Source organism: Odontesthes bonariensis, chromosome 23 (assembly GCF_027942865.1).
Source record: "Odontesthes bonariensis isolate fOdoBon6 chromosome 23, fOdoBon6.hap1, whole genome shotgun sequence".
In the NCBI taxonomy this organism is placed as follows: domain Eukaryota; kingdom Metazoa; phylum Chordata; class Actinopteri; order Atheriniformes; family Atherinopsidae; genus Odontesthes; species Odontesthes bonariensis.
Genome location: NC_134528.1, coordinates 30,165,889 through 30,191,288, shown reverse-complemented (window position 1 = coordinate 30,191,288; position 25,400 = coordinate 30,165,889). Strand labels below are relative to the sequence as shown.

Below are 25,400 nucleotides of genomic sequence, written 5' to 3'. Positions count from 1 at the left end.
GTTATTGAAAACAAAGTGTGGAATTAGTAATCTTTTGTAATGAAGGTCTGTCGATTTTTGCTGTCTGCTCTTTTCTTAAACGCATTGTCGCCAAATTAATGTCAGTGAGATGTGGAATGTGAACATCATAACACAAGAAAATGTATGAAGACAAAATTTGTTGATTTGCTGATAAAGCAAAACTAAAGCTGCATCTGAGTAGTCGTCAGGTTCACTGTGTACAAAAATGTAATTTTGTGGGAATTTTTGTGGGATTTGTTGACCTATACGTTTCTGGAATCTGCAGACCTTGGGGATTCCAAAAACCAATGTTGCCACTTGAACCGACACCTGTATGGCGGCCATTTTGGAATTTCAAAACGGGCGCCATAAAATACAGAATTTCAGCTACCTTGGCCTCTGGTCAAGGAATCCAAGGGTGACTTCAAAATTATGCTCAGAATAGTGCTGTGGCGCCCCCAAGGGGTGGGAAAGAAAATCGCTACCCTTCTTACTGCCCCCTCAAGTAACATACATCACTGATTCTTGAGAGTTGGGACAAAGCATGTCCCACATAGAAAAGTGAAATTTATATAAAAATTCAAGCAATTCATGAACCCTATTAAATCAGGAAAAAACATTGTCTGCGATATCCCTGAGGACCTCTGTCCATTCCTCTGCCTGTGGTGAATGCAAGAATACCACACTCTTGTAAGTTAACCATTTTTTCAAAGATTGAGACTGAGCGGTTTTGTCACACATCTCCCCATTGAGGTCCAAAACAGCCATAATAAAAAATAAATAAATATATGAGGAAATAAATAATCATATATGTGTGTTTTTACATTTTCCTTGTTTATTTCTCACAAGAAAGTAGGGCAGAGGCAATTGGTTTCCTGTGGATTTATTGAGAGCTGATTGGTTGACACTGTTTCTCGTAGATGACCAATCATGCTTTCGACCAAGGTTAGTAACGCCCACCTTTTTACCATACACTTGAGTGGAAAAAAGGGGTGAAGAAAAGTAATAATGTGGAAAAGTGGGAAAATAAATATGTGTAGATTAGGAAAAGTGAAAATAAATAAATTAATACATGTGGAAATGAATGAATGGATAAATATGGAAATAAAAGACAAGTGTGGAATAAAAATATAAACGTGGAAATAAAAGTAAATGTGGAAAACATATAAAGTATGTAAAAAATAAATTGATATAAAAACACATGTATTTAATTATTAATTTCCTCATATATTTAATTATTTTTGATTATGGCAGTTTTGGTCCTCAATATCTCCCAGCCATGCTTGAACACCAACAAATCCAGGCTCTGTAATAATGATTCTCCAGAGTGCCCTCTGGTGCTGGCTCAACATTTATTATTCTACATTACCATGCCCTTGAATGAAAGCTCAGATAATCACTGTATTTCTTTTGTGGAAGATCTGCTCAGCTTTAAAAATAAGTTTGGAAACATTTTTTTTTTCTGGCAATAGAGGACTTGTTTTCTCTATTTTCTCTACAACTATTGTTTTAAAAAATCCAAACCTTCAGTTCCCTTTTTTGTTGTAACACAGACATCTTTTAACAGATTTTATTTCGGTTGGACATGGGGTAACGAGGACATTGATGTTGTTGGGGTGGGGTAGTGCTGGGCGGTATGACCAAAAATACGTATCACGGTATTTTTTCATGGTATCACGGTTTCACGGTATATCACGGTATTTTTTTTTCATGCATAATTAGGTGTTCACAGCATTTTCTACAGATTGAGAACAGAATTAAAAATTAAATTAAAATTCTTCAAAATAATTCCTTTGTTAATAATTGGTCACAGAGAACTTTATTGTATTAATATTCACATCTTCATTGTAAACAAATGAATAACATAGCTAATTACACTGGTGGGACTGTTCAGCTGTTTCAGACTGATACCTCCGGTTCAGGCTGCTCCTCATCCTCAACACGTCTCTTTTTCAATCGCGGAAAATATTTTTCAATACTCATCTGGATTGAAGCAGTAAACATTCAGTGTAAGAGTTTAAAAAAACTACTTTATTTGATTCACAGCTGCTAGTGTTTTGACCTCGACAACCCAACTACATTTTTTTTTTTTTTTAACGGCAAACTTGCGACTAGTTAACTTTATAAAGAAGGCGTAATCGCTTGTTTGCTATGGGTCGGGTCAGGACGGGACAACATTGTATTAAAAATATTTTTATAGGACTTTTTAATGTGTGACTATAAAGTTGCACGTGATACCAACCTTTTGTGAATTTCGCCAGCCGTCTTCTTTCGGTTGAGCTAATCTAACGCGACGCTGAAGCTAGCAAGCTTCCAGGGAAGCACGGAGGGGAGGGGCTGTGTGTGTGTGTGTGTGTGTGTGTGTGTGTGTGTGTGTGTGTGTGTGTGTGTGGGCTATGTGAGAGAGACGGGTGACTGACAGAGACGGAGGGAGAGCAAGGAAAGGAAATGCAGCTTAATGAATACGAGTATTTTTTAAATAGCGTTAAAAATAGACAGTAAGGCTGTGTTCGAAACCGCCTACTTCTCCTACTATTCCTACTAGTCATACTTTTTTAAGTTCCCGGATGTACACTAGATGCATACTAGATTCGCCAAAATGTTGAGTATTCATCATGAGGTTACTTGTCACACTCAAACTACCCAAGATGCAACGCAGGGCTCTCAAGTCTCACGCAATGAGCGTGAGACACACGCATTTCAACAAGTTCACACGCTCACACGCCACACATGCCATTTCTCACGCTGAGAAATGATCAACTTCGTCACACAGAAATTCTAATGGCCGATACTATAAACGAGTCAATGGCAGGTGCGCTCGTACAGCTCAGAACTATAGCTCTGTACAGCTGTCTTGATTTAGCAACCCATCGGCAAATCACAAAATAGAATTTCTCAGCCAATCAGAAAACAGAATTTCTTGTTGCCGGGTGTGAAATAGCTTTCAGCTGCAAGCACGCGTCCCATGAATGCACAGCGGACATAACCTATTATGCTCTGAATGCGTGCAGAAGTTGTAGACGAGCTGGAGGTGGAAGAGAACCGTCAGGATCATCAGCAGGTCATATCTTCATTTATTTCAATCTTTTATTAGTTACTATAGTTTTCCTACTCTTTCTAAAAGACCAATACCTGCCGATTAAAGTGTTCGTTGGAGTAGTAGGCCTAAATATTCAGCACACACCCTTTGACATGAGCAACTTAATGAAAAATGAAAAATATGTAGGAGTGTAATTAGGCTTCCGTGGTTCATTTTTTTCAAAGGTGACTGGTATGAGCAGATTCCCAATAAGACTATCTACAATTGCCAAACTGGTATTAGTTCTGCCACACTGAAATGCTGATGCAGAGAGGGTTTTTTCCATGGTGGGGCTCAATAAAACCAAGACCAGGAACACTTTGTTTCTGAATGGAACTCTGTCATCCATCATGACTGTGAAAATGGCTGACATTGAGCCACAGTGCTTTAAATGGGAGCCCCCAATATCAGTCATCAAGCATCAAAATCTGCCACAAACACTTACAACAACACTCATAAACAAACACACACAGAGAGGGACTGCTCAAGGGGCCCATTTGGGGTTATTTTTGTTTTTCTTAATTTAATTTGTCTGTTTTTTTGTTTGTTAAGACTTTGCATACCTAAAACAATTTATTTTAAAATATAGCAGAATTTAGTGTAAAAGTGAAGATTTGTGATTTTGGTATAAATAAAACATTTTCTTTGTTCTTTAAGTAGCTAGTTTATGGCGATGGGATACTGCAAGGGACCCCCCCCAAAAAAAACCCAGAAAGAAACCCCCCCACGCACACGGCCCGGCCCCTGCCCCGCCCGAATCTCACTCCAAGCAAACTTGAAAACTTGAGAGCCCTGCGCAACGTAACGTGACGTCGCCCATCACCATTTGAACGGTCAAATTCCGTTAACGGGACGAGAGCAGTCAAAACGGCATAACCGGAAGTGCATTGCTCACTGCGGCTAGCTTTAGTAGCGCCGAATTCGTGGTAACAAAATTGTAAATAGCTGGTATTTTGTGAGATTTTCAACACCTTGGGGGTCTAAATGAATACTTTCTCGCCTGAAAATGTTTCAAATGTTGCTAAAGTTATATATTTACAGAGTTTATAGCTTAAGCGAAATCAGCTTTTCAGGCCGGCTGATTTCGGCTCGGGCAGGAGTGAAGTGCACTGTGTGTAAACGCTCTGCATACTGTCTGATCGATGAGCCATTTTCAAGTATGTAGTATGTAGTAGGCGGTTTCGAACACAGCCTAAACATGCGTGTTTAGAAGCGCAACACTGAAAAGGGTCCCGTCTCAAACAATGTCGCGCGACGCAGCGTTCCCCCCGTTGTGTAATCAAATACACCGGTATGGCGGTATATTAAAAATTCATATCATAATGAAATTATAAACCGGTATTCGGTGTGAACCGGTATACCGCCCAGCACTAGGGTGGGGGTGCTGTTGGTTCATGGCATTTTTGTGAAAGTTTTTCATCTGCACATTTATTATTATTTTTTTTACTGTTTTAACATGTGGTGGATTTTGTCTTCTGGTGTTTCGAATGTTGCGCTGACTTGTCATGTTGAATATTTTGCTTTTTTTTAAAGTCATGTAAAGCAATTTTGACATTGTTTCCTGAATTACAGGAAACTGATGACTCAGAACTGTCTTGGCTCTAGTTCTACAGTGAGGAACCTTGGAGTTATTTTTGACCAGAATTTATCATTTGACTCGCATATAAAACAGGTTTCTAGGACTGCCTTCTTTCATCTTCGTAATATTGTTAAAATCAGGAACATCTTGTCTCAGAGTGATGCAGAAAAACTAATTCATGCATTTGTTACTTCAAGATTGGACTACTGTAATTCTTTATTATTGGGCTGTCCCACATATTCTCTGAAAAGCCTCCAGTTGATCCAAAATGCTGCAGCTAGAGTTTTGATGAGAACTAACAGCAGAGATCATATTTCTCCAGTTTTAGCTTCTCTTCATTGGCTCCCTGTTAAATTCAGAATAGAATTTAAGATTCTTCTCCTTACATATAAAGCTCTTAATGGCCGAGCTCCATCTTATCTTAAAGATCTCATTATAAGATATTTTCCTAACAGAGCACTTCGTTCCCAAACTGCAGGTTTACTTGAGGTTCCCAGAGTTTCTAAAAGTAGAATGGGAGGCAGAGCCTTCAGTTATCAGGCTCCTCTCTTTGGAATAAGCTGCCAGTAAATGTCCGGGAAGCAGACACCCTTTCCACTTTTAAGACCAGGCTTAAAACTTTCCTTTTTGATAAAGCTTATAGTTAGGGATGGCTCAGGTGATCCTGAAACATCCCATAGTTAAGCTGCTATAGGCCTAGACTGCTGGGGGGGCTCATCTGTCACACCTTTCCTCACTTTACTCTCTTTATGTATATGTGATATTATTGTGGTCATTAACTCGTGTTTCCCTGTTCCAACAGATATCCTTTCAATGGTGTTACAGTGTTTGTTGTCCCCTCTTTTCTGTCCTCTCAAACCCCAGCTGGTGGAGGCGGATGGCCACCCTTCCTGGTTCTGGTTCTGATGGCCACCGTTCCTGAGTCTGGTTCTGCCAGAGGTTTCTTCCTGTTAAAAGGGAGTCGTTTCTCTCCACAGTCGCCTCAGGCACGCTCAGGACGGGAGATTGGACCGAAAAACAAAAAGTTTTCAGTGCAATCTGTTGGTTTTCTTAGCTAGGAAATTGTTTTTGAATTGGCTCTATATGAATGAATTGGATCATTTTTTAATTTAACTAATTGGTTTTGATTACAATGAATTGGACTCTAATTGGCTTGAATTAGACTGTATTGTATTGTATTGTATTATTGAAGTGCCTTGATATGACATTTGTTGTGATTTGGCGCTATATAAATAAACTGAACTGAACTGAATTCAATTGAATACCCCTAATGATTTATATTTGTCGCACTGATGACATTATGTGAATCAGCTGGGTGGTAATCATATGTGATACCCTGGTCTGGGGTTGAAAAGAATTACATCCATGATTGGATATGACACGCTGGGGGGGGGGCTGAAACACATCCATCTTTGTTATGTTGCCAATTAGGCCTATTTGATAGGTTTCATCAGGCCAGCTATCACAAAGACAGCCTTGCTGTCTTTAACTTAGCTTTGTAGTATACCCTCCAGGCATAAATCTGCCAAACCAGCAGATCTCATGAGCCACCAGTTACCCCGTGTATCATTTCCATCATTCATCCCAATGTCCATTGGGCATGATACCCACCAACCTCCTTCCTATGGTTATTGTTCAAACAGCTCTCAGACTTCCTCATGCATAACAACCTCCTTTATCGGAATCAGTATCGCTTTAAGAGAGTCCACTCTTTTGAGGCATCTTACCATCCTTAGGCATGTTACACTCTTGGTTTGAAGCATACCTCATTGGGCATTCTTTTAATGTGTTGTGGCAAGGACAAATGTCCACATCTGATCGCCTCTCTATCGGGGTGCCCAAAGTCTCAGTACTGGACCCTCAGTACTATCTTCTTGGCAATAATGTTTCTCCTGAACAAAGGTGGAAAAACGCCTGATGACCACATGTCCCTCTTTGAACTTGCTGTATTTGATTGTCAGTCATGTCGTTTTCACTTTACAACATAGGAAAGACCAGGGTGTATTCGACTCAGTATGCCACTCAAATACTTGTACTATCATGGTCTAGAGCAGGGATGGGCAACTTCCATGATAAAGAGGGCCAACATTTTTTCAGCACTATCATTGGAGGGCCACATGACCACGCACTTCGAATAATTGGATATGAAAGATGCTACAAATGATTCTCAATAAGAACACATTTTATATGAATTTATATTTATGTTCACATACTTTTGATTTGAGGTCTGCTACTACAGCGGCTCTGGCAGCTCCAGTGTACTTCTCATATTTAACCATATGCCAGGTGTTGTAATGGCGACTCAAGTTGTAATCTTTTAGGGTTGATAATGTCTCCAAGCAAACTAGACACATTGGTTTTCCTTTGAATTCGGTGAAGAGGTACTCTTCTTCCCATTTTGGCTGAAAAATGCGATTTTCTCTGTCAAGTTTTCTCTTTTTGCCACTGCTAGTGGCCATGGCTCTCGACTTTCCTATTCGCTGTTGCGGAAAGCGGCCCGGGCCCCGCTATTGTTTGCGTATGGCGCGCCCTCTATCGGTCAACAGTAAAATTACAAGTTTTTTTTTTTTTTTAATAATTAAATTATTATTGATCTATTTGCGGGCGTACTGAGTGAGGACGAGGGCCAGTTGCCCATCCCTGGTCTAGAGGTAATGAGGTTTGTTTGTCTCCTAGTTTAGTTTGGTTGGTATTGTTTTTCTCATATTCATTTATTTTGTGTTTGGGTCCTATTCATCCGTACACCACATTGTGATAGATACAGGCCATGATTAACTTTACCCTTTAACCACTGCAATGGTATTCGAGCAAGTCTCCCAGTTTTCACTGTGGAATCCCTAGAGATGGCCCAGAACATGGCGGCACCTCTGGTGTTTGCTCAAACAAAATGGACACATATCATTCCACGACTCATTGAACTTCACCGGTAACCCATGGCTGCCTGAATCAGATTCAAGTCTTTTTTGCTTATCTATACAGTGACTGTAGGGTCTACACTTACCTTTTCAAGCTCTCTTTCTGAAGTAATACAGGCTGATACTCCTGATTGACCTTTCCCAGGAAAGTAATCTGGCACTGGCTACGGTCACGTTTTATGTTTCTGTCAGGTCTGTTAGTTTTGATCATGTTTTAGATTCCAGTCTTTGTTTTTTTGCTATGATTTCCTCAATCACTCTTGCCCTGCCATCAGCTTCACTCACGCCACATGTGTTTTTTCCCTCAGCTGCACTCACTCACCGATCACCCCCTCAGTATTTAGTCTCCAGGATTGCTCATGCACTTTGCCAGATCTCCACCATCACTGAAGCCGTGCCGTGGTCAAGTTTTGCCTTATTCAAGTTACTTCATAGTTTAAGTTTTTGTATTCCAGCTCAGCTTTTTGTTTTCTTGAACATAAATCAAGTTTGATTTTGAATATCTGCATCCGGGTCCTCCTTCTCCATGCCCAACGTGACAGCTACATTACCCTACACACGAGACAGTATCAATCCAGACTGATCTGATTTGTGGATCCATGATGGTGGAGCAAGCTACCAAATGCTATCACAGTATGTTCATCCTTCACTACCTTCAAGAATCCTCAAGACTCCCCTCCTCTGAGAATACCTACTCTCCTAACATTTCTAAAAACCTAAACCTCCTAACCTGCTACTGCATTGCAATTTGTAGCTGTTCTACTTTTACTGCAATTTGAATAGATTCTATTCTTAAAGAATAGGCCAGGGTTTTCTGCTACACCAAAGCTTGAATGTTGTTCCTCTCTTGTAAATCTTTTTTTAAATCACTTTACATAAAAGTAGTGTAATTTCATAGAGTGGAGGATTGTAAGGTTTGGGGCCAGACAAGGGAAAAATATTCATTTGAACAGCTTAAAAATGACATCTACAGCAACAACACTGTTAATTAAAGGCATTCAATTCTTTCTCAGACTGCTTTATTACTAAGGCATCTTGATGCTGGTTTTGGCAGTCAGAAAAATTCTTAAATTACATCTCACTGAACTAGTGTTCACACATCTTTATTGCTCCTCACACTGCACACTTACTGTTAGATTTGACTATTCAGCTGAATAGTCTTGGTAGTGAGATGGAGGTTTACAACATTATTTTACACTGTAAATATAGAGCAACAGTATAGGCTGTACAGACAATATGCTGATATTAGAGCTGATGTACTGTATACTGTATGTTTTGTATCCTCTGAACAGAAAAATCCTTCCATGACTAAGTAAGATTCATAAATCATGTAAGGAAACAGCCTAATTAGTCAGGCAATAATGTTCAAACCAAACAATAACGGAATGACATACAATGTCCAGAGTGGTGTCCTCATATACATGCCATCCACATGATGTTCTGTCTACTATTTGTCTCCTGCGCCAGCTTCATACTTCATAGTTGAACTCATTGCTGGTGATCAACGATAGGAAAACAAACAAGCCAAGTCCATTGGGTTATATCTTCATGCCCAGCTTGGCTTTCTGTTGAAAAGACACAGATTAAATAAATTACACAACCTCAGCAAAACATCATTCATTTTACTAAAAGACAAGCAGCAGGAACAACAGTAGAGAATCCCCAAGAAATACATATTTAACCACAATTTCTTCCATTACTTTGAACATAATTAAGTGACAAGGGCCTCATCACAAAGATGGAGTCTTACCAGGTATTGCTAGGGAGTGAGTTGATGTGCACACACTGAGCTTGATTTTCCACTACTTTCCACTTGCTATAATATTCCTTTCTTTTTAATTTTACAGCTTTATTTTTTTCTCCCTCTCAGCACCATGTTTCAGTGTTGGTTCAATACACTGCAGTATCCTTCCTTGTGAAATGAATCAATAAATAGGACTTCTCAGCATTATCAACTTTGAAATGCTGCTGTCTCACATCCTCCTAAGAATGTGACCTTTTTTTATCCTGTCTTAGATCCCTAGTAGATGGCCTTTCTGTGACTGTACTTACTGATTGGAAACATGTACACAGGATTTTTGCAGCATTTACCTACAATTGATCAGTTAAAGGAATGGTTCGGCGTAAAATGAAAATTTGAGCATCACATGGTCATGCCACATAATTTATATGGGTGATGAGCCTTTCTCCGAAAGACCGCGGCATTCCGAAGTTGGCTATTTTAAAGTGTTTTGTTAGAAACGCAGCCAAAGCAACTGGACGGGGCCAATTTGGAAAATATAATAAATCGGTTGTTTTTCCGCGATAAACAAGCTCAAAAGCGCTACATACTTCAGCTGTGTCATAACAAAGGCCTCGTCAAGCAAACCGAGGCACAGAGAAGTTCATCGGACCACACAGCCTTTCACTGGCTGTTTTTTGAGGTATCACCGGTAGTTCCAACTCCTAGTCTGACCCGGATGTAAGCCTACTGCTTCAAGTTATCAAAGGGAGGCTGAGACGCAAATATGGCAGAAGACGACCATAATATTTTCGAAGACGAGTCATTTGCGTTTGAAGGCCAACCATACTTGTTTGAGCCCGAATATACAGACGAGGAGTTGCGGGAACGGGAGGAACAACAGAGATGTGCGGAGCAAGCGTCAGTGGGCGCTTCTGCTCGGTCGCGTACTGGAGGTACATGGTGGTAGCTGCGAGTGCTGCGAGGTGATGCCGTCGGAGGAGGAGAGCTTCTGTTGCCAGGAGTGGGAACTGTTAGGCACAGATATGCCAAATGAAAACACCTGTTTGTCATCTAAAAGACATTTTGTGTCGCTAATAGACAAAGGTGAGTTTTTTTGTTTTGTTTTACATTGCATAGCCGTGTGCCATGTTTTTTATTCTAGGCAAAAGCAGACTACGACAACCGGTGAAAACACAAGCCAGTGAAAGGCTGTGTGGTCCGATGAACTTCTCTGTGCCTTGGTTTGCTTGACGAGGCCTTTGTTATGACACAGCTGAAGTATGTAGCGCTTTTGAGCTTGTTTATCGCGGAAAAACAACCGATTTCTTTTATTTTCCAAATTGGCCCCGTCCAACACTCAGCTTCTTAAAGCAACAGATAACAAAGTAAACTTACAATGCCAGAAGCATGTTTGGGCTTAACACTGTAGGAAGCCTTTTCCTTGGCCTGACGGAAAGACTCTTCCGCTGCTTTTAATCTGCAGAAGACAAAATGTTAATGTTGAATCGTACAATACAATAAACCCCACAGTGAAATATGTCACAAATTCAGTGTGAATTAAACTAAACCCTAGACTTAGTGACACCCTGAGATTCACGTGTGGATTTGTGTACTCACACCCACATGTTTGCACCCTGGTTCTAGTCAGACCAACAGACCTTTAAATTAAACGTTATCATCACGAATAGAAGGACCAAGCTGGAATTTGAAAAGGAGAGGATGTTTCTTCTCCCCCAGAAAAACTTAAATTTCGTAAATTATGGAATCCTTGACAAAAGGCCCCCTCCCTTATCCACCACCAAGAGGACAACAAAAGAAAAAAAAAGGGGGCCAGTCATCTGGATTATATTAAATGTTAGGGATGATCCAATCACGTGGTTTCAGACTCGATCAGATTCGGACGTTTCATCCCGATCAGGGATCGGATATATAGCCTATCTATTATGTATATTTATTCTCATTATTTTTATTTATCAGAACTATAATATTTCAAAACAAATGGGAAAAAATAACAGCTTAGCATTTCCTGTTATGTGGTGGTACAGAGTCAGAACGTCTCAACCATAGACATAATATACGGAGACGCCTCACAGACTGACGCTGCCTATTGGAGCTGACGTATATGCGTGGCCGCCATCTTGGATGGGTCTCCAATGCCTCCACATTACATTTATTTTGACTGAGGAAGGTGTTTATCCCCAACTACAATAATCATAACTCCCCAAATTTTTATGTCTCTGGTCTCAACGCCACACAGATACATGCGGCATGACGTCACTTTGCTGCCGGAAAGCGAAGCAGAACACGGCATTTATAATGTCAAAGATGGTGCCCTTTTTATCAAGGTATTTCTTTGTCTTTCCTTCATTTAGTCGTGAGTATGCTACAGTTGGCAACCTAGGTTTATTGTTATGATGGCAACCATTTGTGTGTCTTCACCTTTAAAAAAATGTGTCTTGTGAGTTCATTTAAAGTGGGAACTTTGTTGTGACTAAAATAAATCAAATTAAGATATATTTTGGTTGAAAGAAAGAGAGAATAGAACAACAAAAGACATTCAAGGGAGAAAATGAAAGAAAAGATGTAGGTGAAAGAAATGAATGGTGAAAAGAATAAGAAAAAGCAAAGTAAGGTCTCACAGAAGCAGTATGTGTTACTGTACCTCTCTTTGAGAATCGCTTTGTTTTCTTTTTTCCACTGGTCCTTAAAATCAGAGGAGAACTCATGCCAGATGGAAAAGAAAGTGTTGGGTGAAACCTCCTTCTCTCCTGACTTGGGCTTAACTGAGAAGAACACTGTGAGCTCCAGGAAGCTGATTGGACACAGCAACAGATGCACATACTCGTTCATCAAAAGATTTGCACAAAAGGAAAAAGCACAACTGTACAGCTGTAGTTACAAGCAACAGATTAAGATTGCACAAAAAATAAAATGAGTTTTTCTATGACCACAGTAATCTATAATGAACTCCACTGTCCTGAGTGTTCTCTGCTACTCAAGTGCTGTCCAGGAGTGTCAAACAGCAGAAACAAGTCAGATAAAGAAGGTTGGTCTTACAGTTTGTGAGTGCTGCTTAGTTGCACATCCAAGGTCTCCATTTCACTTTTGGCTAAGAAAGGAGAATTCATTTAAAGGGTTAGAAACATGTAAAAAAAAAGCTGAAACAGCGTTTGTACGGAGCCCGGTGGAGATCAAACAATATCTTTTTCAGGGGGTTTCAAGAAAGCGTTCTCTCACTTTTCAAAGTGTGCCCTCGCTTTATTAAACCGTGCGCTCGTCTAAATAAAGCGTGCGCGCGTATACATAAACCGTGCGCTCGGCTTACTAAAACCGTGCGCTCACTGCCCCTCAGTCGTGCCCACATTATATACCTTGTGAGCACAATAAACAAAAGTGTGCCCACGATCTGTAAGACGTGCCAACGACATTCTGTATGGCAACAATAAATCCAAATTGCTTGAAACGTTCGCACGTTGTATTAATTGTGGCCACGAAATCTGTTACCATTACAGTGTGAGCATCTCACCTTTTTAATCTATTTGGAAGTTGCTTGGAATGGAACAGTAAGTGCATTGTGCTATGGCGAATGTATGCCTAAGCAAGTATTATGGGACGAACAGTGTCCCTTAATGTAATGTATAATTCAAGTGCTTGGTCTGGACTGTTTGTCAACTGTAACCCTCGTTCTTGCATTATGCCTGTGCAAAAATCAAATACATCGATGTCGCATGGTATGGAGTCGAGGAAGGTGCATTTCCTCTTGCAGACGGTCAGATTGGCTTCATCGAGAGGAAAGAGATGATCTTCAGCCCCCCACAGATACGGAGCCAGGTGCATTATATCCGGTATTCCAGCCGGAACACCTGGGTTTCTGGACGGACGGATGCGATGTGCATTCCATGTGTCTTGGATGCTGTTCAATTCATCCTGGGGAAAAAATTAACGAATGCAAATAAATATTTTAGGATTTTCCTTTGGCTACAGCCCTGACTTGGGCGCCTTACAAGGCAGCCTTGAGAACAGGTGAGGGTGTGTGAAGTACTTTGAGTCAACTGTAGCTAAAAAATATTCACTTTAAATTACTATGTGCTGTGTCTGGATGGCCTACCTGGACAGGTCCCATGAAACACAGCTGGATTAATGCCTTGTCTAAGAAGTCACCGGTGAAAAGACCTTCATCTTTCAGCTCTCCAAATAGCTGGATGTATTGCCGGTAAGTTTAACAGGTATTTTTTTACAATTCAGTGTTATGCCAAGTTTGATTGAGGTTTAAATGTGTAACTTTTTTTAAACTTTCATTTAACTTTCATTTGTAGAGGCCTGCATGCAGAACTACCCGCTAACAAAGGTTGCTGACATAGAAGAGTGCATTAGCCATGCACTGAAATTTGCACCGCACAGAAGGTAAATGTAAACTTTAGTCTGTCATATCAATCTCTGAATAGTCACATTAATGAAATTAAATATTGGTACTAAGTTGGATTAAACCGTTTCGTATTCTTTTTAGGCCAGCTCCTCAAGACGGAACAGACTGAACCAAATACCACCACCAGCACCCACACCCATTTTTTTATTATTGTAGTTAATTGTATTTTATTCATTTTATTCATACTGTTTTTTTGTTTATATTTTATTATTATTGTTTTATTGAAATAAAACCATGCACCCATTTTTTATGTTTATTCTTGTATTTAACAGTATTGATTTGGTATTAAACATTCTCGTCCTGCAACATTTGCCATCACTGCTTAGCTCTGAAGTAAATAGTTGTCGTGCATTTTTACAAACTAGAAATATGACAACATTGTGGGAAAGAACCCAAATATGTAATCAACAAGGTTACTAGAATGCATAGTAACCTTGTTACAGAGAACTGAAATAAAACGTTTGACTTTGGTTCTCTAAAGGTTTGGTTATAACCAAACCAAAATCTACCACTTAAAAACGTTCCCTTTGGTTGTATAGGGGAACCAACACATAATAAACAAGGTTGGGGGAACCTCATGAGAACGTCTAGGGAACCAAATATCTAACCAACAACGTTGTGGGAACCATATGGGAACGGCAAGGGAACGTAATGGGAACCACACACATAACGTTCTGGGAACCTAAATAAATGTTGCCTGCTAACCAAATTAGAACCGAAAAAAAACCAAAAATCAACGTACTCAGAACCTAAAAACAACCAAGGGCTAACGTTCCAGGAACATTTTCGGAACGAAAAATTGTTAGTAGGGTAGGCTCATGATGATGCCATGACTGGATGCCAAGGTTGAAAGAATATTCTTGTATTCCATACCTAGCCCATGGTAAACCCTGATTAAGTCCATTTCAAAATGGTGAAGAATCATATCCTGCTGGTAAATTGGGCTCATGATGTTATGAGTGTGGAATCGTGGCCACGCTTTGCTTACTTGTGCCAATTTTAATTAGGCTATACATTTCTTAAATAACGTTAACACGTTTTGTGAATCATGACCACGCTTTAGTAAATTGTGGTCACGAGGTATATAACTTTGTTACTACAACGAGAGCAAGAAACTACTAAATCAAGCGCACGATTTAGGTAAACGTGCGCGCGTTGTATTTCAACGAGAGCACGTTTTGGTTAAATGAGAGCGCACTTTGCAAAGTGAAGACACGTTTCAGTAAATTGTGCTCACGAGGGATATAACGTGAGTACGACTGTATTACAGCGAGTACACGACATTAGTAATTCGAGCGCACGATTTAGGTAAACGTGCGCTTGCTATATTTTAAGGAGAGCACGGTTTGGTTAAATGAGAGCGCGCTTTTTAAAACGGGTGCACGCTTTCTCGACACCCCAATATATTTCACCTTAAGACTCAAGGGGCTCCGTAGTTGAGCTTGCTGTGCCCTAATCAGCTCTGTGGCTTTCTCAGTTACCTTCTTCAAGGAAGTCCTCCATCTTGTCTTTGAAAGGTTGTAGATTATCCTCATCTGACACTTTGCAAACCTTTTCCACTTCTGATGTACATGCTGATCAGATAAATGAAGGGTTAATTCCAACGGTTGCACTTTGGGTTCGATTAAAGTTAGGCTTAAGGTAAAGGTTAGGGAGACGCAAAGAGGGAAGATCTCCAGCTCGTATGCATTTGTGTCTTACCTCTTAGGTCTTTCCGGTGCCGAGTCAGGTCTTTCTGAAAATCTTCAAACTTCATCTGTGAAGCCTGGAACAGGTCATGGGGCTCAGGGAGAGGATAGAGACAGGTTTCCTTGCCAGCATCCTTGTGATGTTCAGACACACACAACATATTTAAAGCACGGAGTCAATTCAATGAAAATGTCTGACTTACGGGATGTAGCACTTCTATTTTCAAAAATATGGAACTGATTGAAAGCTTGGCTCCCAAGGTGTTTATAACATAAAGTAAGTACATTTTGTAGAAATGAGTTCATACATTGTTAGGGATGGGAATCGAAAACCGGTTCTTGTTGAGAACCGGTTCCCAGTGTTTCAATTCCTTGGAATCGTTTAGCAATTATGCAAACGATTCCCTTATCGATTCCAGTGGGCGCGAATGATGTCACCACGCAACATTGTGTGGCGAGTCCAGTGCAGCCAGCAGTCAACAGTAAACATGGCGCCCAATCAGTACAAACGCTCGAAAGTTTGATTACACATCCCTAAAAAAGACGACAACAGGGCAACTTGCAAAGTGAATATTTCACCAAAGTGAGGAAATACTACCAACATGCAATAACTATCAATGAATGTCGCGTTTTCGATCTGCTCCGGACTAACGTTGGTGAATCTGACCCCAGCAACGTTAGCAACGTTAGCATGTCCTCGGCTAACACTGCAGGTCACTAACTAACAAACAAACACTGCCTATCATGTTAGCACCATTTGCCTCATTGTAAAAGCTGCTGTTAGTAACGGGTAAGGTTAAATGAATGCCTTCTCAGGCATTACATTTAGATGAAATCATGAGAGACAGAGCCTGACTGGCTCAGAGCCAGAGGCTGGTGGTACTACCCCCAGTTCACCTCTACCTCCAGCTTCTCCTTTCACCAGAGCAGGGAAGAGTTAAATTACCCAGGCCAGGATAGACCAATGTGGACCTCACCGTTGTTGCGTTTGTAAGGTCATGACTCGTGTTACTTCTAAACTAAACAAAGTTGATGCCAATCGACCGGTTTGTTGTCCTTTTTCTCCAAATGAGAATCGATAAGGGAACCGACAAAGAACTGAATCGTTAAGCAGAATCGAAAATGGAATTTGAATCGTAAAAATCTTATCAATTCCCATCCCTTTACATTGTACATGTTGACTTTGCTTTTCTGTGCTGTAGATAGCTACTTTGATTTATATAAGCTCTGCATATGACATAAAGATATGTATGACATTTACAGGAGGAAAGGATGACAGTGTGAGTCTAAACATTTGATTAATCAAGTAAATGGGACGACGCTTACCTCATCAAAGTGTCTGAGGTAGTAGGCAACGATGTAAGACAGAAGACTTTTTACACTGTCCTACAGGTGGAGAGAACAAACACATGCAAGTTTACAGGAGTGGAGAAAACATTTTTACAGGGACTTCTGAAGCAGTTTCACTGAATCAAGAATGTCCTCAGCAAAATGTTTTTGCAGTTGGATACAATCCCTCTGAGCTGAATTTAATTTTGTGTTACACACAGTCAGTGTGATGACTGAAAGGCTGGGTTACAGTAAGACGTACACACTCTACAGCAGCTGCCACATGGTGGCGACACAGTCAAAAACTCTTCCATTCTAACTGTGGTCCTCCAAACGGAGAGACTATCGCTCTACCTGGCCACACATTTCATACAAAGTGCTTCAACAACGAAATCCCCTAAACTGTCATAAACAAAGAAAAATAAATAATGGATAAAATGGGACAGATAAAATCAAAGAAAACACAAAAAGGTCGAGTAAAATAAGAAAAGGGTCTTCCATGGAAATTGGTTTTAAGGAGTGATTTAAAATAGACCGTCTTCTCAACTAATCTCTTCAGGCAGCTCATTTTCCAACTTTTATGACCTTATAGCAAAATTGCTGACACCTATGTATTTTTGAGCAAAGTTTCAGGAACAAATCAGAGTTCTTTGCTAGAGGATCTCAGTAAGGAGGAAGGCTTGCATAAGGCTAAAAGGTCAAATATGGAGCTAGCTTAGAGCCCAGTGAGAGCCCTAAAAGTCGACGGTAAATTCCTGAAATGAATCTGAAAACATGCTGGAAACAAGTAACCTGACTCACGTCATCTGGCTGCGTTCACCAACTACACGCGGGGGCGTTCCCTTTCCTCACACAATGCAAATACCAGAGGGCGGGAGTCAGGTAAGGAAATAAGTGCAGGCTTGCTAAAACTGGTGGAATATGGTCATATTTCCTTGTTTGTGTCAGGGGTCTTGCAGCAGTGTTCTGTACAATATGGATTTAAACTAAGTATATTAATGAGACAGATAAAAAAGTATTAATAATTCAATTATTAATAGATAAATAAACTATTAATGAGACAGATAAAAGGGCTGTTTCTGTATGATTTGTATGATTAAAAGATTATGATATAGATATGTTCAAATATTTCTAAGCATGTGAAAACATGACTAGATAAGTTTATGGGCTTGGCGGTCAAAGCTTATACTTCTATTAGAGTTCAATTGTAAACACATAACTATACACACAATTATGAAAAAGTAAAGCTCGTTTAACAAAATGACTCCAAACTGCTCAGTTCCAAGCACAACACCATTGTTCTCTCTCTAAACCATGGTTTTATGAAGCCCTGAACAAAAACTCCATCACTTTGTTCATCTGTGAACACGGGCCTTCAAACTGCAACACCCTGATTATCAGTTAGTCTCACTCATGTTGCGCCTGTGCAAACTCAGATGGAAAATCAGTTCAATCGTGTCAGAGTAGAAAAAAAAACCCTCAGGTGACTTTACACGTTAAGGCTGATTCTTACTCGGCGCAACCTCGCTCTTACTAGCTGGTCGCAAATGGCGCAAACGGTCACGTGACCCAAAATACCGCCACGCCCCCCGTCACAAGCTAGAAAATCCTCGCGCACAACTTTTTTTCTGACTTCGCGCGCGCTCAACCGGAAACAGCTGACCAAGAAAAAGAAAAAATGAACACTGCAGAGACCGCGGTGACCGAGAGGATGCGCCTCTACAAACATCTGTACGACACGTCTATGAAGTTACACTGGGACAACGTTTGACAAAGTTCGTCTTGTTGCAAAGGACGAACATTCCACCTTCTCTTCTGTTTTTGCCGCAGCCGCTTAGCTCTGAGATACATATACAGTTCTACACCCAGAGTAAATTCATTCCGCATCAGATGTGCCAGCCTCTGCTGACGTGACACCACAGGTGGCATTGTGTATGCTTTCTTCGTATGCTTTTCAGCTTGTTTCCTCAACAGTGACGCCCGCTGGTCTGGAGAGAACTGCAAATGTGACGCATACTCGGCGCAAACTGCGCTTATGAGCTGAAGGAACTGTGAAGGGGCTGGAGCTTTCGATGACGTCATTAATGGTTCTCGAGCCAGAACAGTTGCGCGTTTGCGCCGAGTAAGAATCAGGCTTTAGGCAAGAACAGGGGTGGAGCAGTGATTTGAAATGTGGGGGGTGTTCCCGGGGTGGCACATGAGCACCACATCCTGCCTGCCTTGGGCTGGTTCCCTCTCCCAAATGAATGCTCCCTGACAGTATTCAGAGGCTCTTCCAACATAGTCATTCATTATGAACATGCATATTTATTAAAGGAGCCATGGCAGGAAATTTTCACTTTTTAAGGTTGTTTAACATTAATATGAGTTCCCCTAGCCTGCCTGCGGTCCCCCAGTGGCTAAAAATGATGATAGACCTAAACCATGCACTGGAAATTATTCTCTGCCTTTGGTAATGTGACCATGCAGATGGCCTGATCGGGAAAGCTGCCTCTTATGACGTCGAAGTTGTTTCCCCCCAGAGCCCATATAAGGCTATGCCAAAACTGCCTTTCCGATGGGTTTGTATCGTTAGCAGCTAACGTTAGCTAACGGTTAGCTATGCAGCTAATAGAATCTGCAAGCTCTTATCTATGCCAACTGGGCTGTTGGAGGTGTTTGCATGCCCATGAGATGGTTAGCTCGCTCATTTTAGACCAAAACCCCCTACTTCAAGCTTCCTGAAGAAGAATGAATCCGCAAATTCAGTGCATTTCATCAGGATAATGATCCATTCATGGTTCCAGTGCTAGCGCTACGTGCATCTTTGCAAACCAGAGCAATCAGATGAGAATGTCAAAATCCTCACTCCTGCTTTCCCCTTCACGCACGCCTTTTTTGCTGTGTCTTGTGTAGCACTTGCTTGATGTTTGACTGTGTTAAGAGAGTTGTTCACTAACTAGTTTGTCATATTGTCAAAGTAAGCTCATTTCAACAGGTTTCGCTAGTTTTACGGCATAGGGCTGCCGCGCCATCTACGTGCTCATTCTGAGGATCCTAAGGAAAGCTCATTTTTGGGACTGGCTGTAATTCTGCACCAAGGCAGAATTTTGGGGAAAAAAACTCAGATACAGTATTAGGGGACCACTAAAGCCTATAAAAATATGTAAAAGCCTCCATTTATTTTCATGCCATGGCACCTTTAAAACAAATTTAATCTGTCATCCACCTCTGTGATCCACCAATGTTTAATTTAATTATTTTTAAATTATTTTCAACTGAAAATAAAATAACATCACCCGTCAAAAAAACAATTATGGGTGAAAATCTCAAACTTTTAACATTGAATTTAGTTGACTGCCCACATTTCCTAACCAAAAAACCCAAAAGTGTTCTTCTTGCTTTCTCTGCGGGACACACATTCTCTGGCCTTTGCCTTCCTGTCCATTGTGTCCAGTTTTTCTTTCTGAATATGACGCACAGCCACACTGTTCAGCCGTGTTTGCGTCATGGTGCTCCTGAGCCATGTCTTCAGCCTCTGAGTCCACTGAACCCTCTCTCTGCCTCAGCTGGTGACACAACAATAAGCAGTCTGATGAGCGTCTCAACTTGATCAAAGAGGCCACGGATCTCTGGGCACATCCTCTGAAGGATACCAACAGCATCACTGCTGGACTGGAAGTTGTACTTTACTCTGAACATCGCAGGTTGTACCTTCAGGCTCTCTGCATTGAGCTCTGGATACTTTTGCACAGCATCATTTATCTCTCCAGTTAAGAGGACTTGCTCCAATTTCCTTATCATTTTCATCCCTCTGATTTGGACATCCACCACATCAAGAACTTTGTAGTACTCTGCTCGATAGTTCTGTGGGGGATGAATGCACATGTGCAGAAGCAGACCCAGTAAAGCACTGAGGTGGCTTATGGTGACGTGGGCGTGCAGTCGGTGTTAGACCGAGTCTTTCACACATGACAACTCGACTTGAAAAAGAAGTCAATTTTCTGCTGCCCCTTCCTTTTTGGCATTTCTGCAGCCTCCTTCTTCTCTCTATTTCTTTTCTCAATTTTATTCACTGTCAGCCAACACAGACATCCCAAGTCTCCCGGAAGTTCCGGGAGTCTCCCTGATACTGATAGTTAATCACGGATGCCCGCGAGTCGGATAAAATATCCCGGATTTTAGACTATTCGAGGGAGTTTTTTTTGTTTTTTTTTCAATGCGAGTGAGAGCGTGCAGGCAATAAAATAACTCGTGCAACTTGCGCGTTTCGACTGCGCAGGCACGAGAGAGAGAGGGGTGTGGGGAGAGGTTGCTTTTGAAACCTGTCTGTCCAAAGCAACGCTCTGTTCAACGAGCGTCCAGGGCGACTGCTTGTCGGGGGGGTGGGTAGGAGAGGAGACTGAGTCATCTCCCTGAAATGAGTTTTTGGAACTTGGGATGTCTGCCATCATTAAGTGACAGAAGCTCCAATATAGTTCGTCTCTGACGTAATATCAAATTTCCCGGGCCGGGTCGCGGACAACAGTCTGTGATTGGGTGAGTGTCCGTTCAGTTTGACCAATGCCTTTTCGTGGGGCGTAAGGGGGCCGAGGTGCACTGCGAGGGTGGGCAAACGGGTTTACCTTCGGAAAATGCGGGGGGGGTGAAATGATCTTGACCCCCATCCCCCACGGGTGTGACACCCATGGGCAAGAAGATGGAACAGCAAGAAGGCAGAAGAAGAGTAAGAGTGTAAGAGTATAAGAGGAGGTCGAGCAGGTGGTGGAGCTCATCCGGAATGAGGAAGCAAATATATCGAATGAAATGAGTTCATCTTCGGTGGACTTTGTGCTTAATCATGGTCTAACCATCCCTCAAGTCCGGTCACATTTGAATGGCTTCACAGTAGCCTCAGTTATCTGGGCCTTGAGAGAAGAGAACAGGTAAGCAACAACTGAGAAATATCTTTTGTCTTCCACGTATGTAGCTTCACAGTAAAATGTGTATCCTATAGAATGTGGCCATACTTTTCTCAGAACAGAAAGACGGCCAGTGAGAGGTGGCAGAGGCTTGAAATTCTCAGATGAGCAAGAGTCCAGCGTTATCGTTATCAATATGGTTTTGGAAAATAATGCCGTCACCCTGAGGGATATCAGAGACAGGGTCTATTTCAGAAACACTGACCAGGTCAGCTGCTACACAATCAACCATGTCTTGAATAGACAGCAGCTGAAAATGAAACAGATATATAATGAGTGAAGGAACAATGATTCCAATGTATCACCAAACATGTGAGTATGGCATCCTCTCGTACTCTGTATTAGAGCCCCGCATGGGACTATTACCGCCATTACTACCCGCTCTCACCGACTCATATATAGGCTAACTAAAATAAATTCACTAATGCACTAACCCTTTATTAGAAGAGAAGAATAAATGAAAATATATTCAACAAAAATCTCTGTTTTGAATCACAATCCTCATGTAAACTGAGGCCAAAAACTATAAGATATCTAAATATCTGCAGTTATAATAAAAACAGCAAATATCCATGAAACAAAAATGTGCCAATATCACATTCAATTTGAACAAAAGCTTATGAACTGCTGGAAACTCTGAGACACGTTAAAAAACACAATGGGACTTGCTGTACATGAATACAACAGCATGTTGAGTCGTCTCAACCCTGAAGTTCCAGAACTTTGCCACACTTGTTACAGCGCACAAAATCCAGCTCTTCACCTTCTTTGTTTGTAACCTTTTCAAAGTTTTTCATACATCTGATTTTCTTTCTTTTCTTTAGCTTCCTGCTGTTTGTTCTTTGCTCCTGAAAATGCAACTTTAAAACTGCCAGATTTGCCACAGGATCCCAGTCCCTGTGCAGGGCTCTGCTCTGTGTAGAAAACGTTCCTATATGTGGGCCTTTTTGTCTAATATTCTCATTTTCCCTTTTTCAGAGAGTGATTGAACTTGAGGCCAGTGATGTTCCATATGAATACAGCAGAATCATCAGAGTCAATATATTTATTATCATTAATCCCCGGAGGGAAATCTAGTCATCGTAGCAGCAATAACAACGGAGTAACAAGTTCAATGCAATAATAAATATAAGAATATAAAAAACTAAAATATATACTGGTATTAACATAAAGACATTGAGTTAAAAAGATATATCGTTATTGATGAAGCGAGGTTCAACCTGCAAAAGAGCAGGTGGCAGGGGAGGTACATCACTGGCAGAAATGTCACCATGTGTCCTGCTATTGGTCAGTGTGGGGTCATACATCACCAGGCACAGCTTGGTCCCAACAACAGCCCCAGTCTACTCGCTGTTGGGTTTACGGACACTTCTGGACCTGAGGGACTCTGATTCCCTTCACCAGGAAGGCTCTGTGCTATCAAACAAGCTAAAGTTTACGGTAAGAGAGAAGAATGATGCCATGTAACTGATGTATATGCTACGTCGCTGAGATAAAGTACCTCCTGTGTTCTTATCATCAACATAACTCACATTCCTTGACCAGCTTAAAAATGTTCTGGTCCCCCCACAGGAACCAGAGCAGTCCACCTTTGGTGGAAGTTTCCTCCATGCTGCTCTGGTCCACGACTTGTTACGCAAAAACCCACATTTTGCAGTGCTCTAACTTATTCGCAATTTTTAATTCCAATAGCAGAATTCCATTAAGCATGGTGATGGAAAGTGTGTGAACACAGAGCCCACGAGCGTGTGCCACTGCTCCAGGAAATGGAGCAGGACGAGCACCCCTCTGCAGACGGTTGCCAGGGGTGGATCCACCCCGCCAGCTGCTTTCTCTCCTGCTGCTTGGCCAGGGAGAACATGGCGGCTGATGTGAATGAGATCTTCTCTCTGACTAGGACCAGAGGTGAGATGCAGAGTGATGTTTGATTACATTTAGCTTTTTTTTTTTGTCAGTTCAGTTGTATCTTTGTCTTGCAGCAACAAATAGTTTTTTATATCAGTTTGTATCTGTGCACAGATTTTTGTGTTTCTCATTACTAGTTTTGCTACAGCCTATACCATATACCTTAAAAAAAGATTCCCCTTGTGTTGCCTATGCATGTAAATACTATTATGAGACAAAAAGTCCTACACTTCATTAAAATAACAAGAATGGAACTCATTTTCTTTTTATTTCTGACACTGCATCAACTAAACACCACTGTAATAAATTCAAAACACAACAGGCACGCTCAGGCCGGGAGATTGGACCGAAAACAAAGTTTCAGTGCAATCTGTTGGTTTCCTTAGCTAGGAAATTGTTTTTGAATTGGCTCTATATGAACGAATTGGATTATTTTATGAATAATTATGATTACAATTAATTGAATTCCAATTGGCTTGAATTGGACTTTATTATCTAAGTGCCTTGAGATGACATTTGTTGTATTTGGCGCTACATAAATAAAAATGAATTGAATTGAATTTCCACAGACCTGTATTTAAATTTGTAACACGATCTCATGAGGCCAAAACGTGCATAAACACTTCTGATGGTTGTGTTTTGAATTTATTACAGTGGTGTTTAGTCGATGTAGTGTCAGAAATAAAAAGAAAAGAAATAATAGCTGTGTGTATTTTTCTCAGTTTCGAGAAGAGCAAACCTGGTTTTGAGTGCCGTCTTTATTCTGCAGGAGTTTTTGTGAAGTTTTGACGAAGTAGTTCACTCTTTTGAGATTGTGTTTAGAGTTTTGAGAAACTGAACTACAGTTTCTGGAAATGTGTTTAAACATTTGGGAAGAACTGTAAACCAAGCACACCATGATTTCTTCCAACAGACTTCATTTGTTCTACCACTGAACCAGCAGATGGCAGTATTTGTTTTACTGGGAGCCACTATCCAATGAGTTAACAGGAATATATCGCTATTTATCATCAGCATGGAAACTGAGTAAAATGGCATGTCTTTGAATAATACGACCAATAGGAAGCAAGTGAACAGCATTTCTAATTGGACCAAGAACTGAGCCCCGAGGACACAGTATTCAACTTTTGAGAGATTTCGTAACAATAATAATTCAAAGAAACAGAACCTCTCGTCAGAAAGATAAGACGAGAACAATGCTAGAGCAAATCGTGACAATCCCACCCAGTAATGTCTTAATCTATGCTACACAATGCCACAGCCCACAGTATCACCGGAGATGGGAATAAATTGCTCCAGGGTTTCTTTTTTCAGCACAGGATCAGATCTGGTTTTAAAAGGGGCAATAATGTTCAATATGGATGTGCACAGTTAAAGCAGTTTGTAAGATCATTGGTGTTGCGTTTGACAGACAGGATTAATAGACTCATTTCTTTAAACAGCATCCAAAACACTTGTAAATTTTTCCCAGAGAAAACACAAGAGCAGGAGGAATGTGTTTGGATAGTATTGTGAATTCTGTTCAGAAGATTGGAGTCATGTTTGGGGACAGTAAGTTACAGAAAATAAAATCGATTGAGAGGCACATGGTTAATGAATATCATCAAATATTCAAAAGTATTCAAAAGGCCACCCCAGTGAGCATTTCTCCTAGATTTATTAAAATAATCGTCTGTGAAAGGCACAACTCAAGGAGTTGGTAGTGATGTCAGTTAAGAACAGATAGAGCTTATTTTGCAGAATGAGGAATGTTGCAAAAGCTGGTTCCAGGAGGTCATTCCTGCCTAGAGCAATAACTCTGCAACTGCAACATAAA

General features: G+C 40.9%; 1 protein-coding gene across 1 annotated transcript in view; it reads right to left on the bottom strand.

The window, feature by feature from the left end:
* Window positions 1-8,575: 8,575 nt before the first annotated feature.
* The window catches only part of fmn2b (formin 2b), a 73,854-nt gene continuing 57,029 nt past the window's right edge, over window positions 8,576-25,400 (bottom strand). The window contains exons 13-19 of the mRNA XM_075458149.1: window positions 16,737-16,796; window positions 15,424-15,544; window positions 15,204-15,296; window positions 12,354-12,405; window positions 11,959-12,108; window positions 10,692-10,773; window positions 8,576-9,138 (exon numbers count right to left, since the gene is read on the bottom strand). Of these exons, the coding sequence (XP_075314264.1) occupies window positions 9,112-9,138; window positions 10,692-10,773; window positions 11,959-12,108; window positions 12,354-12,405; window positions 15,204-15,296; window positions 15,424-15,544; window positions 16,737-16,796 (585 nt within the window). The 3' untranslated portion in view covers window positions 8,576-9,111. The remainder of the gene's footprint in view (window positions 9,139-10,691; window positions 10,774-11,958; window positions 12,109-12,353; window positions 12,406-15,203; window positions 15,297-15,423; window positions 15,545-16,736; window positions 16,797-25,400) is intronic.